General features: G+C 44.6%; 1 protein-coding gene across 1 annotated transcript in view; it reads right to left on the minus strand.

Annotated features, from left to right (window-relative positions):
• Window positions 1-19089, minus strand: part of Rab31 (RAB31, member RAS oncogene family) — a 159966-nt gene that overhangs the window by 69138 nt on the left and 71739 nt on the right. The window contains exon 3 of the mRNA XM_004656839.2: window positions 12201-12282. Within this exon, the coding sequence (XP_004656896.1) occupies window positions 12201-12282 (82 nt within the window). The remainder of the gene's footprint in view (window positions 1-12200; window positions 12283-19089) is intronic.

Consider the following 19089-nt stretch of genomic DNA (forward strand, 5'->3'; position numbering starts at 1 on the left):
GTGGCTCTGAGTCTGTGTCTCGTGACTCACAAAGAAGTGACAAGTGCAGACTCCACAGAAGGGCAAATGAAGAGAGATCAATTTTAGGGCTGGAGAGATGGCTTAGTGGTTAAGGCACTTGCCAGATGCACAAGGTAGCACATACATCTGGAGTTTGCTTGCAGTGGCTAGAGGCCCTGGCATATCCATTTTCTCTCTCTCTCTGTCTCATAAATAAATAAAAACAAAGGTGTTTGTCTTTTGACAACAAATCCAATGTATGCAACCCCACCTTCTTCCTTCCCAAGGGAAATTCCTGTGATATTAGTGCCACTGTGAGTTGGAAGGATGCCTACCAGGGCCTGCACGTCCCAGCAAGCAGAGAAGAAAGCCAGGGCTTTTCCTCCTCCACGTCCTCCTCCTCCTTTTCTTCCTCCTAAGAGGCCCCATTCTTCAAAACTTCTGAAGGTCAAAATTTCCTCTGACTCCGTCAACAACCAACAACCATGAATAGCGAAGACATCCCCCCGCCTTCCCACACCACAGAGCCTCTACTGCCCCAAAAGAAAGCGTGAAAGAGCCTAGAAGGGTTTTCTTTGAGATTCGGAAGATTCAATTTGATCTCAGAGATGGGGTGGGCTCCAGGCTGGCCCTGGGTCTTTTTCAGGGACCCCGAGACCGAGTGTTCACACCACAGCTTGGTAGCAGTCATGCTGGCAAGGTGAGGACATACTCTCCAATCAGCTAACTGCTACCACAGAAGAAGCCCCAGAGGGGTGAACAAGAAACCTGGTTAAGTAAGACAGGGTCCTCAAGCTTTCTGATTGCTTCAATCAAACTGCTGGTTTTTTACAGGACGTGAGCATGGCCTTCTCTCTACCTTGGGTACTAGGAGTTTAAGGATAATAAGTCAGCCTGGGCTACAGCAAGACCCTACTTCAAAAAGAAACCCATAAATAAATAAATAGGGAAAAGAAGATCAGGCAAATGAGTTGTTCCAATATGAATGTTTATCACATTATTTTCAGAGATTTGTGCAACCTTTCAAAGAAGCCCTCAGTGACTAGGAATCAATTCTATTACCCACGGATAACTACAGAGGCCGACAGCCCCCCTCCTGAACTCAGCTGGTGGGCCAGTCTCTAGGACCTCCCATCAGCGGTGAGGTTCATCACCAGTAGACTACGGACTCTAACTCTCCAGCATGGTACTTGACTTCCAACAGCCTCGTCCCACCTGCAGGTATCTTAGTTGCTGGGACTTAAAAGCCCTGATTCTAGCCCATAGTACAGATCTCACTGTCATTTGCTTCTCTCTTCCCCCCAACAGACTTGGAAGACACTCGTGGCTAGAAGAGTGACCACCTCAGGGCGTACAAACTGGGAGTCTCTGGAGCACAGAAGGACAGACGTACCTGGCCCACCCACTGGAAGGCTAAGCGTGGCCAACAGAGGCTCTTGGCACACAAAGCTGACAGCTCTGGCAGCCACTTGACCTGCCTGGTCTCCGCCCATGCCCACGGGAAGATTCTGTATCACCTCTGCCATTTATTGTTCTGTGGTCATTACTCATGCCGTAGTTGGTTTTAATGGATTTTTAAAGTGCATTTCTAGATCTTGTTGCTGTTGCAGCAGTTTATAGTCTCTTCTCCAAGGAGAACTGGGCATTGAGTTCTCGAGAGAAAATGTCTCACCAAGAAGATCCACCCCCAAATCCAGGGGGTGGAAGAAAAAGCTGGGGTAAGAAATAAAGGTCGGTTTGGAGAGATGGCTCGGTGTTTGAGAAGACTTCCTATGCAAGCAGGAGTATACAGCGAGCTGCAGGATCAGTAAAGGGCACACCACTCGAGCCACTGCAGGCGAGTCTACCCTGTCATAGGCGATCGCATGGGGAGCCACACAGGCAAACACGTATACGTTACATACCACACCCCCCCACTATCCACACATAAGCAGAAACAGTAAAAATGAAAAGTAAAGGTGGTGAAAACCAGGTTATAAGACCACAGCAAAATTTCTCAAATCTAGGAAAAGAAATAGACATCTAAGAACAAGAGGCATTTAAAACTCCAGACAGGCATGATCAGAGAAGGATCTCTTCAGAACATGCCACAGTTAAAAATGCTAAGACTGCAGAAAAAAGAAGCCACGTTGAAAGCCTTAAGAGGAAAATAGCAGCTTGCTTATGAAAGCCAACGCCATCAAAATGATGTCACAACTCAACAGGAAATCAGGCAAAAACAAACATATTTCCCACACTGGAAGTGCAGAATGAAAGCCTTACATCAGCTGCATCCCAACAAAGTTGGCAAACAATTAACTGGGTAAAGAATAATCTTTCCAACCAATCCCGTTGGCACAACTGACCATCACATGCGAAGAGGCAAGTGAGGTCCCTTCCACACAAGACACACAAAACCCATCTCCACAAGGATATCAGAATCACAGGCAAGTGTTCCTATAAAGCTGTTAGAGGCAAACACAGGAGTGTATCTTCATGACCTTGGGTGAAGCAAGTGTTGGTGAGAACATGGAGAAAGTACAGCCTCATTCACCATTTGCAGTTCCTCTAGATGCTGATCACACAGCTATGGTAAGACCCATCAATTTTACTCCTATATCTGTATCAAAGTTACTAGAAACACACACCTGTACAAAATATTGTTCACGAATGTTCATCGCACCATACCTTTTAATATTTAATTTATTGTTTATTTGAGAGAGAGAGAGAGAAATGGGGATGCCAGTGCCTCTTACCACTGAAAATGAATTCCTGATGCATGTGCCCCTTTGTGCATCTGGCTTTACATGGGTGCTGGGGAATGGAACTCCGACCATTAGGCTTTGCAAGCAAGTGCCTTTAACAGAAGAGCCATCACTCCCGCCCACCATTACTCTTACTAGCCAAAAGTAGAAACAAGCCAAATGTCATGAGCTGATGAAAGGTAGATAAAACACCAGCAACCCTGATCTGCAATTCAAAATGCTCCAAAATTTGAAACCTGAGTGCCAATATGATGTCACAAGTAAAAAATGCTCTATCGTGGAGGCTGGAGAGATGGTCAGTTGTAAGGCACTTGCCTGCAAAGCCTAAGGACCCAGGTTCAATGCCCCAGTACCCACATAAAGCCAGATGCATGAAGTAGCACATGCATCTGGAATTTGTTTGCAGTGGGTAGAGGCCCTAGTGTGCCTTTCTTTTTTTAATATGCTCCCCTTTCTCATAAATAAGTAAATAAGGAAAATGTTTTATTTTAAAAAATGCTATACCTGACCTCCTGCAATAGGTTGTAGTCAAAACACAAGTGCATGGGCCAGAGAGATTGCTTAGTGGTTAAAGCACTTGCTTGAGAAGCCTAAGGACCCAGATTCAATTCTCTAGTACCCATGTAAGCCAGATACACATGGTGGCACATGCATTTGTAGTTCATCCGTCGTGGCTAGCAGGCCCTGGCATACCCATTCTCTTTCTCTCTCTTTATCTGCCTTTTCCTCTCAAATAAATAGATAAAATATAAAAAACATAAGTGCACTAAAAATATTGAGTAATAGTCCCTTTAGGTTATATGCATAAGGGAGGTAGGAAATATAAGTGAATTTTATGATTGTACTTGGGTCCTATGTTAGTTACTTCTCTCCTGTCTGTGACCATAATCAACAAAAACAATTTAAAGGAGGACTATCTGGGTCTATCTGGTTTCATGGTCCAAAGGTCATCCAGCAGAGCAGTGAAGGCGTGGTGGCAGGATTGTGAAGAGGCTGCTACATCACATCCACGGTCAGGAAGCCGAGGGACATGAATGCCAGCGTTCTGCTTGCTTTCTTTTTTTAAAATTTGATCTGGGATCCCAAGCTAATGAACAGTGCCACTCACATTCAGGGCGAGTCTTCTCACCTCAGTTAAACCTCTCTGAAAACATCCTCACAGACAAGCCCAGAGACTTATTTCCTAGGTGATGCTAAGTCATGCCAAGTGGACAAGCAAGATTAAACACCACCACAACAAACATGGGCAAAAGCATGTTCCGTTAATGTGGCTTCCAACCACTATGACTCACAGTGGATTATCCAAAAAGCATGAAAGCGTTGCTCCCAAGGCTATTCAGAGGATGAGGAAAGATGAAAAGGGCTGTACCACTGAGTGAGTCTAGAAGGGGTAAGGGGAGGGGGCCGGGAGAGAGGGTCCAGTCAGGGAAACGCCTAAAGACTTCCATAACCACAGCTATCTTCAATGGGCAATTTTCTAGACCATTCCCAACATGGGGAAGGCTCCATCTTAGACAAGAGGAAGTAGTAAATATGTTTTTTTTTTTTTTTTTTTTTCGGTTTTTCGAGGTAGGGTCTCACTCTAGCCCAGGCTGACCTGGAATTCACTATGGAGTCTCAGGGTGGCCTCGAACTCACAACGATCCTCCTACCTCTGCCTCCTGAGTGCTGGGATTAAAGGCGTGCGCCATCACGCCCAGCTAGTAAATATGTTTTGAAAGCCATGGGCAGTCAAATAGTATTTTGTACAACTTCAAATTAAAAAAAAAAAAATCTTTATTTATTTATGAGAAAGTGAGAATGGGTGCACCAGGGCTTCCAGCCACTGCCAACGAACTCCAGATGCATGCACCACCATGTGCATCTGGCTTAAGTGCATTCTGGAGAATCAAATCTGGGTCCTTAGGCCTTGCAGGCAAATGCCGTTAAGTCAAGCCCCTAGCCCCAGCTTCAGATGTTTTAAAGCACAAGGGCCATCCTCAGGGGGCAGGATGAGAACTTCCCAGAGCCCATGGTGATGAACAAGAGAAGGGCCCAACATCCCTGTTCCCTCTCCCTCATGGGAACCACAAATAGAACACACGAGCCTTGGTAATATTAAGCTGCCGACAAACTGGATTCAGTGGTCAACTACAAAATACTTAAAAAAATGTTTTTTAAATTTATTTGAGAGAGGTGTACCAAAGCCTCTTGCCACTGCAAACAAACTCCAGATGCATGTGTCACTTAACGTATCTGGCTTTACGTGGGTACTGAGGAATCGAACTTAAGCTGTCAGACTTTGCAATCAAGTGCCTTTAACTTCTGAGCCATCTCTCCAGCTTCTCTCTCTCTCTCTCTCTTTTTTAAAACTTTTTTTGCTCATTTTTTATTTATTTATTTGAGAGTGACAGAGAGAGAGAGAAAGAGACAGAGAGAGAGAGAGAGAGAGAGAGAGAGAGAGAGAGAGAGAGAGAGAGAGGGAATGAGAACGGGCATGCCGGAGCTTCCAGCCACTGCAAACGAACTCCAGATGCATGCACCCCCTTGTGCATCTGGCTAACGTGGGTCTCAGGGAACCAAGCCTCGAACCAGGGTCCTTAGGCTTCACAGGCAAGCGCTTAACCACTAAGCCATCTCTCCAGCCCATCTTTTTTTTTTTTTAATCTAGATACTATACAGGTTTCCTTGTTGCCATTTAGAGAATGAGACAGGAAGCCCTTGACACAGGTTCAATGAAGAAGACAAAAGGCAGATGGCCCATCAAGGCTGAATGTGCTCTTAGCCAGAGAAGGAATAGGGGCAAGGATCCCTTTTCCATTGCCAGTCCTCAGAGAGAGCAGTAACCCAAAGAACACAAGAATTTGTGCCATAAACACAAGAGACAGCAAGTAGGGCATTCACCAGCACCCTGCGCATGCCAGGCTGAAGTTGGCAGCACTCCCCTTGCAGGTGATCAAGCATGGAGCTGTTAAAGTAGGGGAAGCACTGGGCAGAGCTTTTACTCTCTGAAACCTATGTCTTCATATTGCTGTATCATAGAACCAAAGACACTGCTTGTTTAAAATTAAGAACAAACGAGCTCAATAGCTGATTTCTACCAAGATGCAGAGGGAAAGTGAGATTTGCTGAGTTCCAATAATTAATGAAACAGAATAGACAGCGCCAGGCACAAGCAACAGCAGGGGATTTATTTTTAGCTCAAACATTAGCAACGTCATTACAGGCACAATTAAACAAGCTGCCAAAACAAGTGAAAACTGTCAACACTGGAGAGATGGGAGCCTCTAGCAAAGGGCTCCAGCTAAGGCCAGCCCCAAGGACAACTAGCCAAGCCTATGAGGATTATTAGCAAGATCAATGACCACAAGGCCTGGTAGCTGCTACCGCACAATCCACAAGCCTCGATTCTATTTTTTTTATTTTTTTTTAATTTTTTATTTATTTATTTGAGAGTGACAGAGAGAGAAAGAGAGAGAGAGAGAGAGAGAGAGAATGGGTGCGCCAGGGCCTCCAGCCTCTGCAAACGAACTCCAGACGCGTGCGCCCCCTTGTGCATCTGGTTAACGTGGGACCTGGGGAACCGAGCCTCGAACCGGGGTCCTTAGGCTTCACAGGCAAGCGCTTAACCGCTAAGCCATCTCTCCAGCCCCAAGCCTCGATTCTATAAACATTCACCTGACATTGTAACCTAAAACCCTCTTCCCAGAAGTATAAAGGAAGAGAATATCTGTGTGCCTCTGAGAATTATGAAAATAGAGCTAGGGAGATGGCTCAGTGGATACAGCAGTCTCTACTCAGGACAGATTACCCGAGTTCGATCCTCAGACCCCATGTAAAATGCCAGAAGCCCTGGCAAGCGTCTGTAACCCCAGGACTCTGGCTGCAAGATGGGAGGCGGAGAGAAGAGAATTTCCTGGTGGCTAGAGCCTCACACAGCAAAGAACCATACTGAAGGGAGGTCAGGGGAAACCCTTCTTCAAACAAGGTGGAATGGTGAAAGGTGACTGGAAAGTTGGCCTCTGATCTCCACACATGTGCTGTGGCACACACACACACACACACACACACATGAACAGATGTGTACGCAAGCAAAATTTAAAAAATGAAAATAACAAAAATAAGAATTATGAATATAGGCTTGGTGGTGTAGAACACTTAACTAGTATGCACAAATGCCCTGGGTCCATCCTCAGAGCCACTATATACATGATATATTAATATACTCACAGGTATCTACACTTCCAAATTTTAGGATAATAAATATAATCATTAGAAACGTAATCAGCTGCAAATTCCCCATGGCTATTTTCATTTTGACATGGTACTGAGCAAACTACAATAGTCAGTTTGGCAGAGAGCCAAATTTCACCAAAAGTAGTCAGCCAACTAGTATAACTAATGAATGTCAACACTCTGTTTGAACCACATAATAATGTGTTCTAAGTGGAACTCTTTTTTTTTAATTTATTAGAGCCAGAGAAATAGAGAGAGAGAGGGAGAGAATGGGCATGCCAGGGCCTTTAGCCACTGCAAATAAACTCCATATGCATGCGCCACCATGTGCATTTGGCTTACGTGGGACCTGGAAAATCGAATCTGGGTCCTTAGGCTTCACAGGCATGTGCCTTATCCACTAAGCCATCTCGCCAGCCCCTAAGTGGAACTCTTTTGCAATTACCTTCTCATAGCTGGGCCCAAACACTTGACCAAAAGCAATATATGGAAGGAAAGGGTTTACTTCAGCTTATGGTCTTGAGGGGAAGTTTCATCAGTCAGGAAAGCATGGCAGAGCAGGGGCTGGGCATTCCATCTTGTCACATCAGCTGGCAGGTGGCAGCAAGAGAGAGCTAGCTAGTGAGCACCCAGTAGGGCTGGACAAATAGACCTCATGAGTTGCCCCAGTGACACACCCGCTCCAGCAAGGCTCCACCTCCCGAAGAGTACCAGCTAGGGACTAAGAGGAAGACTAGCCTGGCGTGGTGGTGCACAATTTTAATCCCAGCACTCAGGAGGCAGAAGTAGGAGGATTGCTATGTGTTTGAGGATACCCTTGAGGTCAGCCTGGGCTATAGCGAGACCCTACCTTGAAAAACAACAACAAAAAGAAGAAGAAGAGGAGGAGGAGGAGGAGGAGGAAGAGGAAGAGGAAGAAGAAGAAAAAGGGTGAGGGGAAGAAGAAGGAGGAGGAGGAGGAGGAGAAGAAGGAGGCTTAATCATACACACCATGGGGGACATTTTACATTCAAAGCACCCCACACTGGCTAAACCAATAAAAACAGCAGGTCATTAAGAACCATGATCCCATTGAAAGAGAACTATCAATGAACAAAGAGAGGCAGCCGGAGAATGACCAGCTATTGCCAGTAGTGGAAATGTCTGGGTTGATCATTTTATTTGCAATTGTATGCCTTATGTGTGGTTTTTCTATTAAATATATATGGCTGGAGATTAGAGGTTAAGGCACTTGCCTGGGAAGCCTAAGGACCCAGGTTCAATTCCCCAGTACCCACGTAAGCCAAATGCACAAGGTGGCGCATGTGTCTGGAGTTCGTTTGCAGTGGTTACAGGCCCTGTGTGTTCATTCTGTCTCTCTTTCTATCTGCCTCTTTCCCTCCTTCTCTCTCTCTCCCTCCCTCTCTCTCTCTCTCTCTCTCTCTCTCTCTCTCTCTCTCTCGTGTGTGCGTGTGTGTGTGTGTGTGTGTGTGTGTGTGTGATTCAGGACACAGATAGCTAGGTTCAAATTTCAGCCTTATGCTTCAATAGCTGTGCGTCATGAGCATCTTACTTAACATCTCTGTGACTGAATGCCCTCACGTGTAAATGAAGAGAAGTGTCAGAGCTTTTGAGTGGCCTGGGTACACACAAGGCCCCCAGACCAGTATCTGAATAAGCAAGTCACCAGGAAGCAGCAGCTGGTGGCCCTGAAGTGCTAAGCCAGTCACCTCCTAAAGCTGACTTACGCTCAGTGATGGCAGCTGCAAAAGCAACTGTGTTGTGGCCAAAGGAAAATAAAGGGGGGGGGAGGGACAAGAAAGTCTCTCCATTGAGGCTTATAGAACAATCCAGAAACGAAACAAAACAAAAATATAGCAGATCGGCTGCAATATTCACACAGAGAAGTAGAGCGACTCCTAAGCAGACGTTTTCCTGGAACCTGCCGCCTCCTAGAAGGTTAAAGAGGCGCCCCAGGCACAGGCACTGCCTCGTGTGCATCTGCACTCCCAATTTAGCAGCCAAAGACACTGTAATGAGGTTAGTGTTTGTAGGCCGCAAGGTTCATCCCATTAAAAAAAAAAAAAAAAAATCATTAAAATGCCCTAACCTACAAACACTAAAACTTTAGTTTTCAAAGGGGAATTTATATAAAATAAATATACAAACACTGGCTTTCCGGAGCTCAGATGATGAAGATTATGGATTATTTTGAATGCTGCATTTTTCCGTTGGGAGAAGGACGATAAACAGGAGCCTTTTAGAGACAGACAATAAGCAAAGCCATTAAGTGAAATAAATAAATGGTATAGTCAAAGCCACATATAAGAGCTATGGAGAAAATTCAGGAGCGGGGAGGGAGTGGCATAGGATGTGAAAAGAACTGTTGGCAGTCAACGGGGCAGGTAGAGAGGGAAGGTCAGATGAGGGAAAGTTTAGCCAATTTTGTGGGGGGGAGCGTGTGAATGTAATAGGGCATGTGTGGAGGTCAGAGGGTAACGTTTGGTGTTGGTCCTTGTGTTCCATCTTGGTTGCCAGGCTAGCTGGCCTCAACAGCTTCCAGAAAAATTCTCTGTCTTTGCCTCATCTCCTCATAGGCACACTGGGATTACAGGCACCCACCACAGCAGCCAGCTTTACACACACACACACACACACACACACACACACACACACACATATATATACACATACATATGTGTGTGTGTGTGTGTGTGTGTGTGTGTGTGTATGTATGTATGTATGTATGTATATGTATGTATGTAAAATTTATTTGTTTGCAAGCATAGAGAAGAGAGAATGGGCACATCCGGGCCCCAGCCACTGTGAACAAACTCTAGACATGCAGCACTTTGTGCATCTGGATTTATGTGGATGCTGGGGAACCGGACCTGAGTTGCTAGGCTTTGCAGGCAAGCACCTTAAGCCCTGAGCCATCTCTCCAGCCCAGCATCCAGCTTTTATGTGGGTACTGGGGAACCAGACTCCTGGACTCACACTTGTATGAAAAGTGTTTATTCACTGAGTCTTCTCCCCAACTTATTTTAACCACATTTTCTCCATAATTATCAGCTCTGATAAGGTTTCATAAAATTATTATTATTGATTTATTTGCAAGCAGAGACAGAGAGCGAGAGATTGAGAATGGGCACACCAGGGCCTCTAGCTGCTGCAAATGAACTCCAGATGGAGGTGTCACTTTGTACATCTGGCTTTACATGGATATTGGGGAACTGAATTAAGGTTGTTATGCTTTGCAAGCATCTTAACCACTGAGCCATCTTTATATAAAAATTTTCATTTATTTATTTGCACGCGCGCACGCGCGCGCGTGTGTGTGTGTGTGTGTACATACCAGGGTCTCTTAGTGTTACAAATGAATGCCAGATGCTTACCTGGCACCATGTGTTGTACCTGGTTTTATATGGGTGCTGGGGAATTGAACCTGGGCCAGCAGGCTTTGCAAGCAAGTACCTTTAACCACTTAACCACCTCCCTGGCTCCTCTGGTACATTTTGATTATGCTGAAAGCTCTGCATCAGCCAGGTACTGGTTTTCCCTGTAGCTTGTCTATCCTGGCCTCTTTTGACACTGATAATATGTATGATATTGTCATGGTAATTACAATGCCTGTGTTAGTATCAGTTCCCTTTTTGAAATCTAAAGGTATGAGCTTCTAAAATATGAAAATCTTTGGTTTTAGCCAATAAAGAGAATTTAGGATAAGAGAGAATGCACCTGCTCTTTCTGCTAATTCAGCACTCAGATATTGACTTCTTTTTGTTGTTGGTGGTGGCGGTTTTTTTTCGGTTTTTTTTTTTTTTTTTTTGTTTTGAGGTAGGGTGTCCCTCTAGCCCAGGCTGACCTGGAATGCACTATGTAGTCTCAGGATGGCCTTGAACTCATGGCGATCCCCCTACCTCTACCTGCCGAGTGCTGGAATTAAAGGCGTGTGCCACCATGCCTGGCTTACATTTTTACTTAAAAAAAAAATTTTTTTTAATTTGTTTATTTGAGAGCGACAGAGAGAGAAAGAGGCAGAGAGAGAGAGAGAGAGAGAGAGAATGGGCGCACCAGGGCTTCCAGCCACTGCAAATGAACTCCAGACGTGTGCACTCCCTTGTGCATCTGGCTAATGTGGGTCCTGGGGAATCGAGCCTCGAACCGGGGTCCTTAGGCTTCATAGGCAAGCGCTTCACCACTAAGCCATCTCTCCAGTCCCCATTTTGACTATTTTTTAAAAAAGATATTTATTTATTTGAGAGAGAGAGGAAGAGGCAGATAGAGAAAATGAGAGAATGGGCACACCAGGGCCTCTAGCCACTGCAAAGGAACTCCAAATGCATGCACCCCCTTGTGCATCTGGTTTATGTGGGTCCTGGGGAACTGAACTGGGGTCCTTAGGCTTCACAGGCGAACACCTTAACCACTAAGCCATTTCCTCACCCCCGGCACTCACATTTTGAAAAGAGAATCCAATATTCCTCAGGGAATGAAGCCTGCCTGACTTCAGCCATTCAGCCAGAAGGGGTTTGGTGGGGCTGCTGCGCCTCGCCACGGGTGAGTGTATTAGCTGACCCTACCAGTAAGTGCACCAAATGCTCCCTGTTCATTGCACCACACTAAGTTCAGGGAATCTGGGGGCCGAAAGCAAGCCAATGAGAACATATACAGGTGATAAGACACATGGTGGGGGATGCTCCCGTTCTACGGTGGCCAAGGTGGCAGAATTTGAGTCTAGAATGGTTTTAGGGTGGCCCTTCCACCCTTGGGGAAAGGAGAGAGGATGGCATGCCTACAGATGAAACTAAGAGTGTAGACGCCAAGCACGAAATGATCAAAACAGGACTAAAGGCTCTTACATTTTCACATAGCTGAAAAGTACATTTCCTTTCACCATGAATTGCTCCAAGCTATGTTTTTTTCTTAAATTTTTTTTAATTTATTTATTTGAGAGCGACAGACACAGAGAGAAAGACAGATAGAGGGAGAGAGAGAGAATGGGCGCGCCAGGGCTTCCAGCCTCTGCAAACAAACTCCAGACGCGTGCGCCCCCTTGTGCATCTGGCTAACGTGGGACCTGGGGAACCGAGCCTCGAACCAGGGTCCTTAGGCTTCACAGGCAAGCGCTTAACCACTAAGCCATCTCTCCAGCCCCAAGCTATGTTTTTGTCACTTGCAACCAACCACATCTGGCCTCAAAAGAAGAGGTTGAGCTACACATTGTCCCTAGAATGCCAGCAGCAGTGTGTACATACTCACCCGCTCCTGGCCAGCTGTGTCCCAGATGAGGAACTTGTGAAGTTCATTTCTACAAGGCACGGTCTTGGTCATAAAAGATGCCCTGAAAAGAGAGTCAACACCTCCGCGTTACTTATTTTCTACAGAGATTCATGGGCCAAACAAGTTAACATTATGCCTCAAGCTCTTGTCCCAGAGAGACCATTGCTCAAAAGAAAATATTCTGCATTTTATGGCATCCCACTGGAGTTTCAAAAGAAAATAAACCAACCAAAAAGAACATGCTCAGAAACCAGTTAACTTCAATTATCATAAGATAATTATCATAAGATAATAATTTCCAGATCTCAGGGAAATGTTCAATATCTAACCTTAGATATTAAAACCTTGTTACTATGATAACTAAATGCGAAAAAGCAGTAAGTAGTTGGCATTTTTATGGCTTTGACTTCACAATGGCCCAAAAGAAAGCTTTCTTAACCTATTTACCTATGCTTCTCTGAATCTAACAGTAAAGGCAACTATTGGAATACTATACCCAAATCCCAACTTGCCTGTATAAAGGTAGTAATAAAGATTAGAGACATAACAAAAATTTATGCTTTGCTATTAAAAAGGAAGAATTTTAAAGTCTTGGACCATGAAACACTTGCTGTTCTTTTTTTCTTGCATATTTACTCTGAATAAGCATTGTTTTGTGTTTATGAAAAGTGTAAAAGCCAAACACACGTCTAGTAGCCTTTTCTTCTGTGAGCTTGTTTCCCATTCACTTAAGAAAAAAAAAAAAAAACAGCATTTATTCCCAATAGTGGGGCAATCTCACATGATAGACTCCCTAAGATAGTGATGGAGTAAAAAATGCATGCATCCACCTATGTGATATTCTGGCCAAAGATGTTTAATTTGCATATAATTACGGGGAACCAATCAGGCAAATGTAGAATGTGGGCCATTCTATAAGCCAGGTGGCCTGACTGCTTCAAAATGTGAAAAGCAAAGCTGGAGGGATGGCTTAGTGGTTAAGGTATTTGCCTGCAAAGCCAAATGATCCCCATTCAACTCTCCAGGACCCACATAAGCCACATGCACAAGGGGGCGCATGCGTCTGGACTTCATTTGCAGTGGCTGGAGGCCCTGGCACAACAATTCTCTCTCTCTCTCTCTCTCTCTCTCTCTCTGCCTCTTTCTCTCTTTCAAATAAATAAGTAAATAAAAATAGTTTTTAAAAAAGTGTGAAAAGCAAACAAAGGACAAGGAGATTTTTCTAGGACCTAGATTAAGTGGAAGATGACAAAACAACCTAGTGTATTATATAGTGGTTGACTATATTATAGATTGGGGCAAACAGCTGTAAATACTATTTTAAGGATAGTTAGAGAAGGGCTGGGAGTGTGGCTCAGTGGTAGAGCACTTCCTGGAACGGGTGGGGCAAAGAAATGAAAATAAAGACAATTAGAAATATTTAAAATTGGAGTTGGGGAGATGATTCGGCCCTCGTTTGCACAGCCTGCCAACCTGGGCTGAGTTCTCCAGTACCCACATAAAGCCTGACGCAGTGTGGTGCATGCATTGGTGATCCCAGTGCCTATCACAGGGGAAGGCAGAGCGTCTCTAGACAGTGCCAGCAGACTCCAGATGCATGTGCCGCCTTGTGCATCTGGCTTTACCAGGCTTTATTTTTTATTTTGCTGGGGAATCAGACCTGGGTCCTTGGGCTTTGCAGGCAAACATCTTAACCACTGAGCCATTTCTCCAGCCCCTCAACTTAATTTTTAAGGTACATGCTAAACACTTGCGCCATTACTGAACTACTCCCAAATCTCCTTAGATTTAATTCTGTTTTAAGTTTTATTTATGTTTGTTTGAGACAAGGTCTTTCTACTCCAGGCCTTGAACTCATTGTGTGGCCCAAGTCAGCCTTAAATTGGTAATTCTCCTACTTGGGCCTCCTGAATTCTAGAATCGCCAGCATGTGCCGTCTTTCCCAGCTTTAGATCTAATTCATAAAAGTAAATATTCTATACTTTTGATACATGTGCTTTATGTAGGTGTATGGTGTATATATGAGGTCTTTTCCCTAATCATGACCCATCTTTTAAATTTTTCCAATATGATGTATAGAAAGTGACATCTCATCTCTATTGTTTTATATTGAAAATTGGCGTGCCAGGGCCTTAGCCTCTGCAAACAAACTCCAGACACACGTGCCACCTAGTGCATCTGGCTGGCGTGGGTTCTGGGTCATTGAACCTAGGTCCTTAGGCTTTGCAAGCAAATGCCTTAACCACTAGGCAATCTCTCCAGCCCTCATCTCGGCTTTTATTACGCTTTGTTGTGTAGCTATTTCATTGGTTTTGAAGAATCCCTCCTGGAGGGAGAAGGAAGCTCATAAAACTCAAGGCAGACTAAATTCATGAAACTTGAGAATCAGACAAAACTTAGAAGGCTCAGGACGTTCGTCAAACGGACAAGAGACACAGGGCAGTGATTGCTGAGAGCAGAGACCGCTCCAGGGACTCCGTCTTCATGTTATCACCCACGCTAACGTAGGCCTTTTGGTAATGCACTGCCTTTAAGATACTGTAAACAACCCCATAAACTCGCTGAGTCACAAATCCAGTCCTGGATGGAATTGCGCCTTGGTTATCATGTCCTATCTGGGATGAGTCAGCACCCTCACTGGAAGTTCAGAAGTTCATCATGTACAAATCACGTTTACTTGTGTTTTTCTGCTGTAAATCTCTAGTCCACGACCAGTGCCCACTTTCCAGATGGGATATTCATCCTTCTCTCTTTTTTTAAATTTTATTTAGGGACTGAGAGAGATGGCGTAGAAGTTAAAGTACTTGCAAAGCCTAATGAACCAGGTTTGATTCCCCAGTACCCATGTAAAGCCAGATATGCATAATGGAGCATGCATCTGGAGTTCATTTGCAGCTGCTGGAGGCACTGGCATGCCCTCTTTCTCTCTCTCCGTCTCTCCTCCATCTCTCTCATTCTTTTTTTCTCTCTCTCTCGTGCTTAAAAATAAGTTTAAAAATTGATTTATTTATTAGAGAGACAAAGAGAAAGTGAGAGAGATTATGGGCACACCAGGGCCTCTTGCCAGTGCAAACAAACTCCAGATGCATGTGTCACTTTGTGCATCTATCTTTATGTGGGTACTAGGGAATCAAACCTGTGCGAGCAGGCTTTGCAAGCAAGCACCTTCAACTGCTGAGCCATAACCTCAGCCCAAAAATTAGATTAAATAATATTTTCCACCCAAACATTTGCTCTTGAACTTTATTTTATTTTTTATTTTTTTATAATTTTTTTGTTTATTTTTATTTATGAGCGACAGACAGAGAAAGAGGCAGATAGAGAGAGGGAGGGGGAGAGAGAGAGAGAGAGAGAGAGAGAGAGAGAGAGAGAGAGGGAGAGAATGGGTGCACCAGGGCCTCCAGCCACTGCAAATGAACTCCAGACACATGCGCCCCCTTGTGCATCTGGCTTACACGGGTCCTGGAGAATCGAGCCTCGAACCAGGGTCCTTAAGCATCATAAGCAAGTACTTAGCTGCTAAGCCATCTCTTCAGCCCTTTTATTTTATTTTTAAAATTTATTTATTTATTTATTTTAATTTTTTTGTGTTCATTTTTTATTTATTTATTTGAGAGCGACAGACACAGAGAGAAAGACACATAGAGGGAGAGAGAGAGAATGGGCGCGCCAGGGCTTCCAGCCTCTGCAAACAAACTCCAGACGCGTGTGCCCCCTTGTGCATCTGGCTAACGTGGGACCTGGGGAACCGAGCCTCGAACCGGGGTCCTTAAGCTTCACAGGCAAGCGCTTAACCGCTAAGCCATCTCTCCAGCCCTTAAAATTTATTTTTATGAGAGAGGAAGAATGAGAGAGAATTGGCACTCCAGGGCCTCCAGCCACTGCAATAGAACTCCAGATACGTGCGTTCCCTTGTATGCGCATGCAACCTTGCGTGTGTGCGTCACCTTGTACGTCTGGCTTATGTGGGATCTCAAGAGTCAAACATGGGTCCTTCAGCTTGGCAGGCAAGCACCTTAACCACAGCCATCAATCCAGCCCTATTTTCCCCCATAAAAGCACTGGGGAAACCTTACGGAAACAAGTGTATTAACATCTTTTTTTAAATTTTAACTTCAGTGCAAGTAAGATTTACATTCATTCTTCACTCTAGTCCAGCTACTGGGATAAATAATGCATCAACTTTTCCCTTTCAAATCTCACGCCTTTAAACTTTTAGAATCATAGGCTTTCATTGCTGAAAAATCTATAAAATATTCATTCCATTCCTTTACAACGCAGATAAAGGGGAAGACATTCCTAAGAACCAAAAGAATGCCTGTCCCTGTCTGAGATTCTAATAACACTGTCAAGACCAGCATACTGAAGCCCTCACTGCCAGGCTTCGTGATCTGTGCCATGGAGCCAGTTCTTGCTCTCTGCCCTACAGAGGGTTGCTGGCGAAGGTCAAACAAGAAAACGGAGATCTGTGAACTTCCCCTTGATGTACACTGAAGTATGAGGGACAGGGTTAGTATAAGAGGTAATGCATACCTCACCCTCATCAGTATTGACACCCTTCCACGTCCGTGATTACTCCATACTCCGGGAAAGGCTGCCAGTATTTGAAATGAGAACTATTACAATCATTGCTTTATTGATTGATGGGGGTTTTATGTTTGTTTTTGTCTTTACAGCTCATTTGCCAGCTTTTGACCTTAAGAACTTGAGCCCTCTTTTTTTGCTGATAGATTAGAGTGGTGGGAGTGAGTTCATCAATAGTACTGACGAAACATCATATAAACAAGTAAAAATATGGCCAAGAAGCAGCACCATTTCTTTGTATAAGTTGAAATCAAAGACACACACACACACACACACACACACACACACACACACACACACTCAAATTCTCCCCATCATCTGATCATCTGCTTGACTACAGAGCTGAGAGCTTCCTATGTGGGTCACAGAGATGATATGGGTGAACGCTGAGGTTAAAATGATGACATCTTACAACTGTGATTCCAGTAAGAAGAACAGGGTAGACTTGGAGAGTGGACGCTGGTTTGGTTTGCTTGTGTTTGCTGGTGTTAGAACCAACTCCAGACTAGGCAAGCACTCCACCCAAGCCTTGCCCTCAGTTCTACCAGGTTTCCTGTGAGTTTCAAGTCTGTGTGAACCTATATATCCCACCTAACTGCTTTGACCTGGGGAGGCTCAAAGGGGCACAGTGAGGAAGGCTTTGGGGTCAGGGGCGAGAACTAAAATGTTCATAATAAATACTAAAGTGGCTGGGGGATTTGGAAGCAGTAAAAGGGGGGAGGTGGAAGGGGATTGTGATCATGGTATATAGTCTATATGTGCAAAGGCTATCAATGAAATGCTTTTAAAAATAAAATAAAATGTCCATAGGACCAGGCATGAAAGATAATTAAACAGGTGGACAAGGTGTGACAGTTATAGTGATAGAAATAACAGCGATAATACATCGTGGGAAGTCCTGAAGCCTTGAGAACACACAGAGCCGACAACACGTGCCTGGCTCCAGCTGGCCAAGCAGGTGGCCACACTCCAGTGATCTCTCAATGAAAGCCAGAACCTCGGTTCTTCAATACTGGTTGTGATGGCTATTATTTTTTGCACAATTTACCCATGTTTATGCAAACATATGTGTTTCTCCTGTGACCTCTCATATCATTTTACTCTCCTCTGTATTTTCATAGGAAGTGATTCATCCAACAGTTACGATGCCATTAGATAGAACCACAATGTTTTTGTCCATTCATGTTTAATGTACTGTCTGACACATGCAAGTGTTCAATAACTGCTGGAAAGGTGAGTGCATGCATGAAAACTCCTTCTTAGGTATGGCTTGACTACTTGCGAAATAATATTTCTTTGGCAAGTATTATAAAATGATACATAAAGCAACAAGAAAATGAATAACCTTTCCATCTCCCTGTCCTTGCTGCTGGTCTTAACTGGTTCCACTCGTAGCTAATTCTACCCTACTGTGTGTTTACTGCCCCTGTTTAACTTGGTTATGCTATGGGTAATCTTCATTGTCAACTTGACTGAATGGAGAGACACCCAGGGTATTATTAAAACTCACCACTGGAATTATATGTGAGGGTGCTTCAAGACACAATGAAATCATGTAAGCTTTGAATTAATGATGAATTATCTCTTCCTGGATTTGTAATATGAACCATAGGAGAGATGGACCCAGTCAGAGGAAGTAGGTCACTGAGGATACCTCCTTTGGCCTATCTCTTTTTTTTTTTAGTACTTATTTTTATTAACAACATGTTTCATATGGATACATCATGTGTTGGTACCCTCTTTTTCCCTCGTCCCTGCCCCCACTCCATTGAGGACCCTCCTCAGTAGGGTTGCAGGTATTCCCCATGGGGTTGTAGTTTATGTGTTATAGGAGAAGTAGTCAGTTATTTGGGGGGGGGGGGTGGAGAGGGAATGCCTCTGGGAATAATAACTGAACCTGTGGCTCTTTACAATTTTTCTGCCCCTTCTTCCACAAAATTCCCCTGAGCCGTGGTGGGTGAGTTTTAAGTCGATTTCAGCGATGAGCTCTTAGGTGCCTCCGGATCTCTGCTTTGGTGGGTGTTGAGCGTCCTCAGGGTCTGTCTCCTTCACCCTGGGGCTGATTATCAGGAACAGCATGGAAGTGGCACTCTTGCTCGTCTCCCCAATTCCTCTGTGGTCTCAGCTGTGGCTTTGCTGAAGTGAGAGGGGGGGTTATCTCCCTGGGTCTCGCCCGCCAGCGCAGGGTCTGGGCTATATCCAGTCCTGGCGTCTTTCTGTTTTGTCCCCACCACCCCACCCACACACACCTTCTTGGCACCATAAAGTGAGCGGTCTCTCCCTC

This window comes from Jaculus jaculus, chromosome 2 (assembly GCF_020740685.1).
Source record: "Jaculus jaculus isolate mJacJac1 chromosome 2, mJacJac1.mat.Y.cur, whole genome shotgun sequence".
NCBI lineage: Eukaryota > Metazoa > Chordata > Mammalia > Rodentia > Dipodidae > Jaculus > Jaculus jaculus.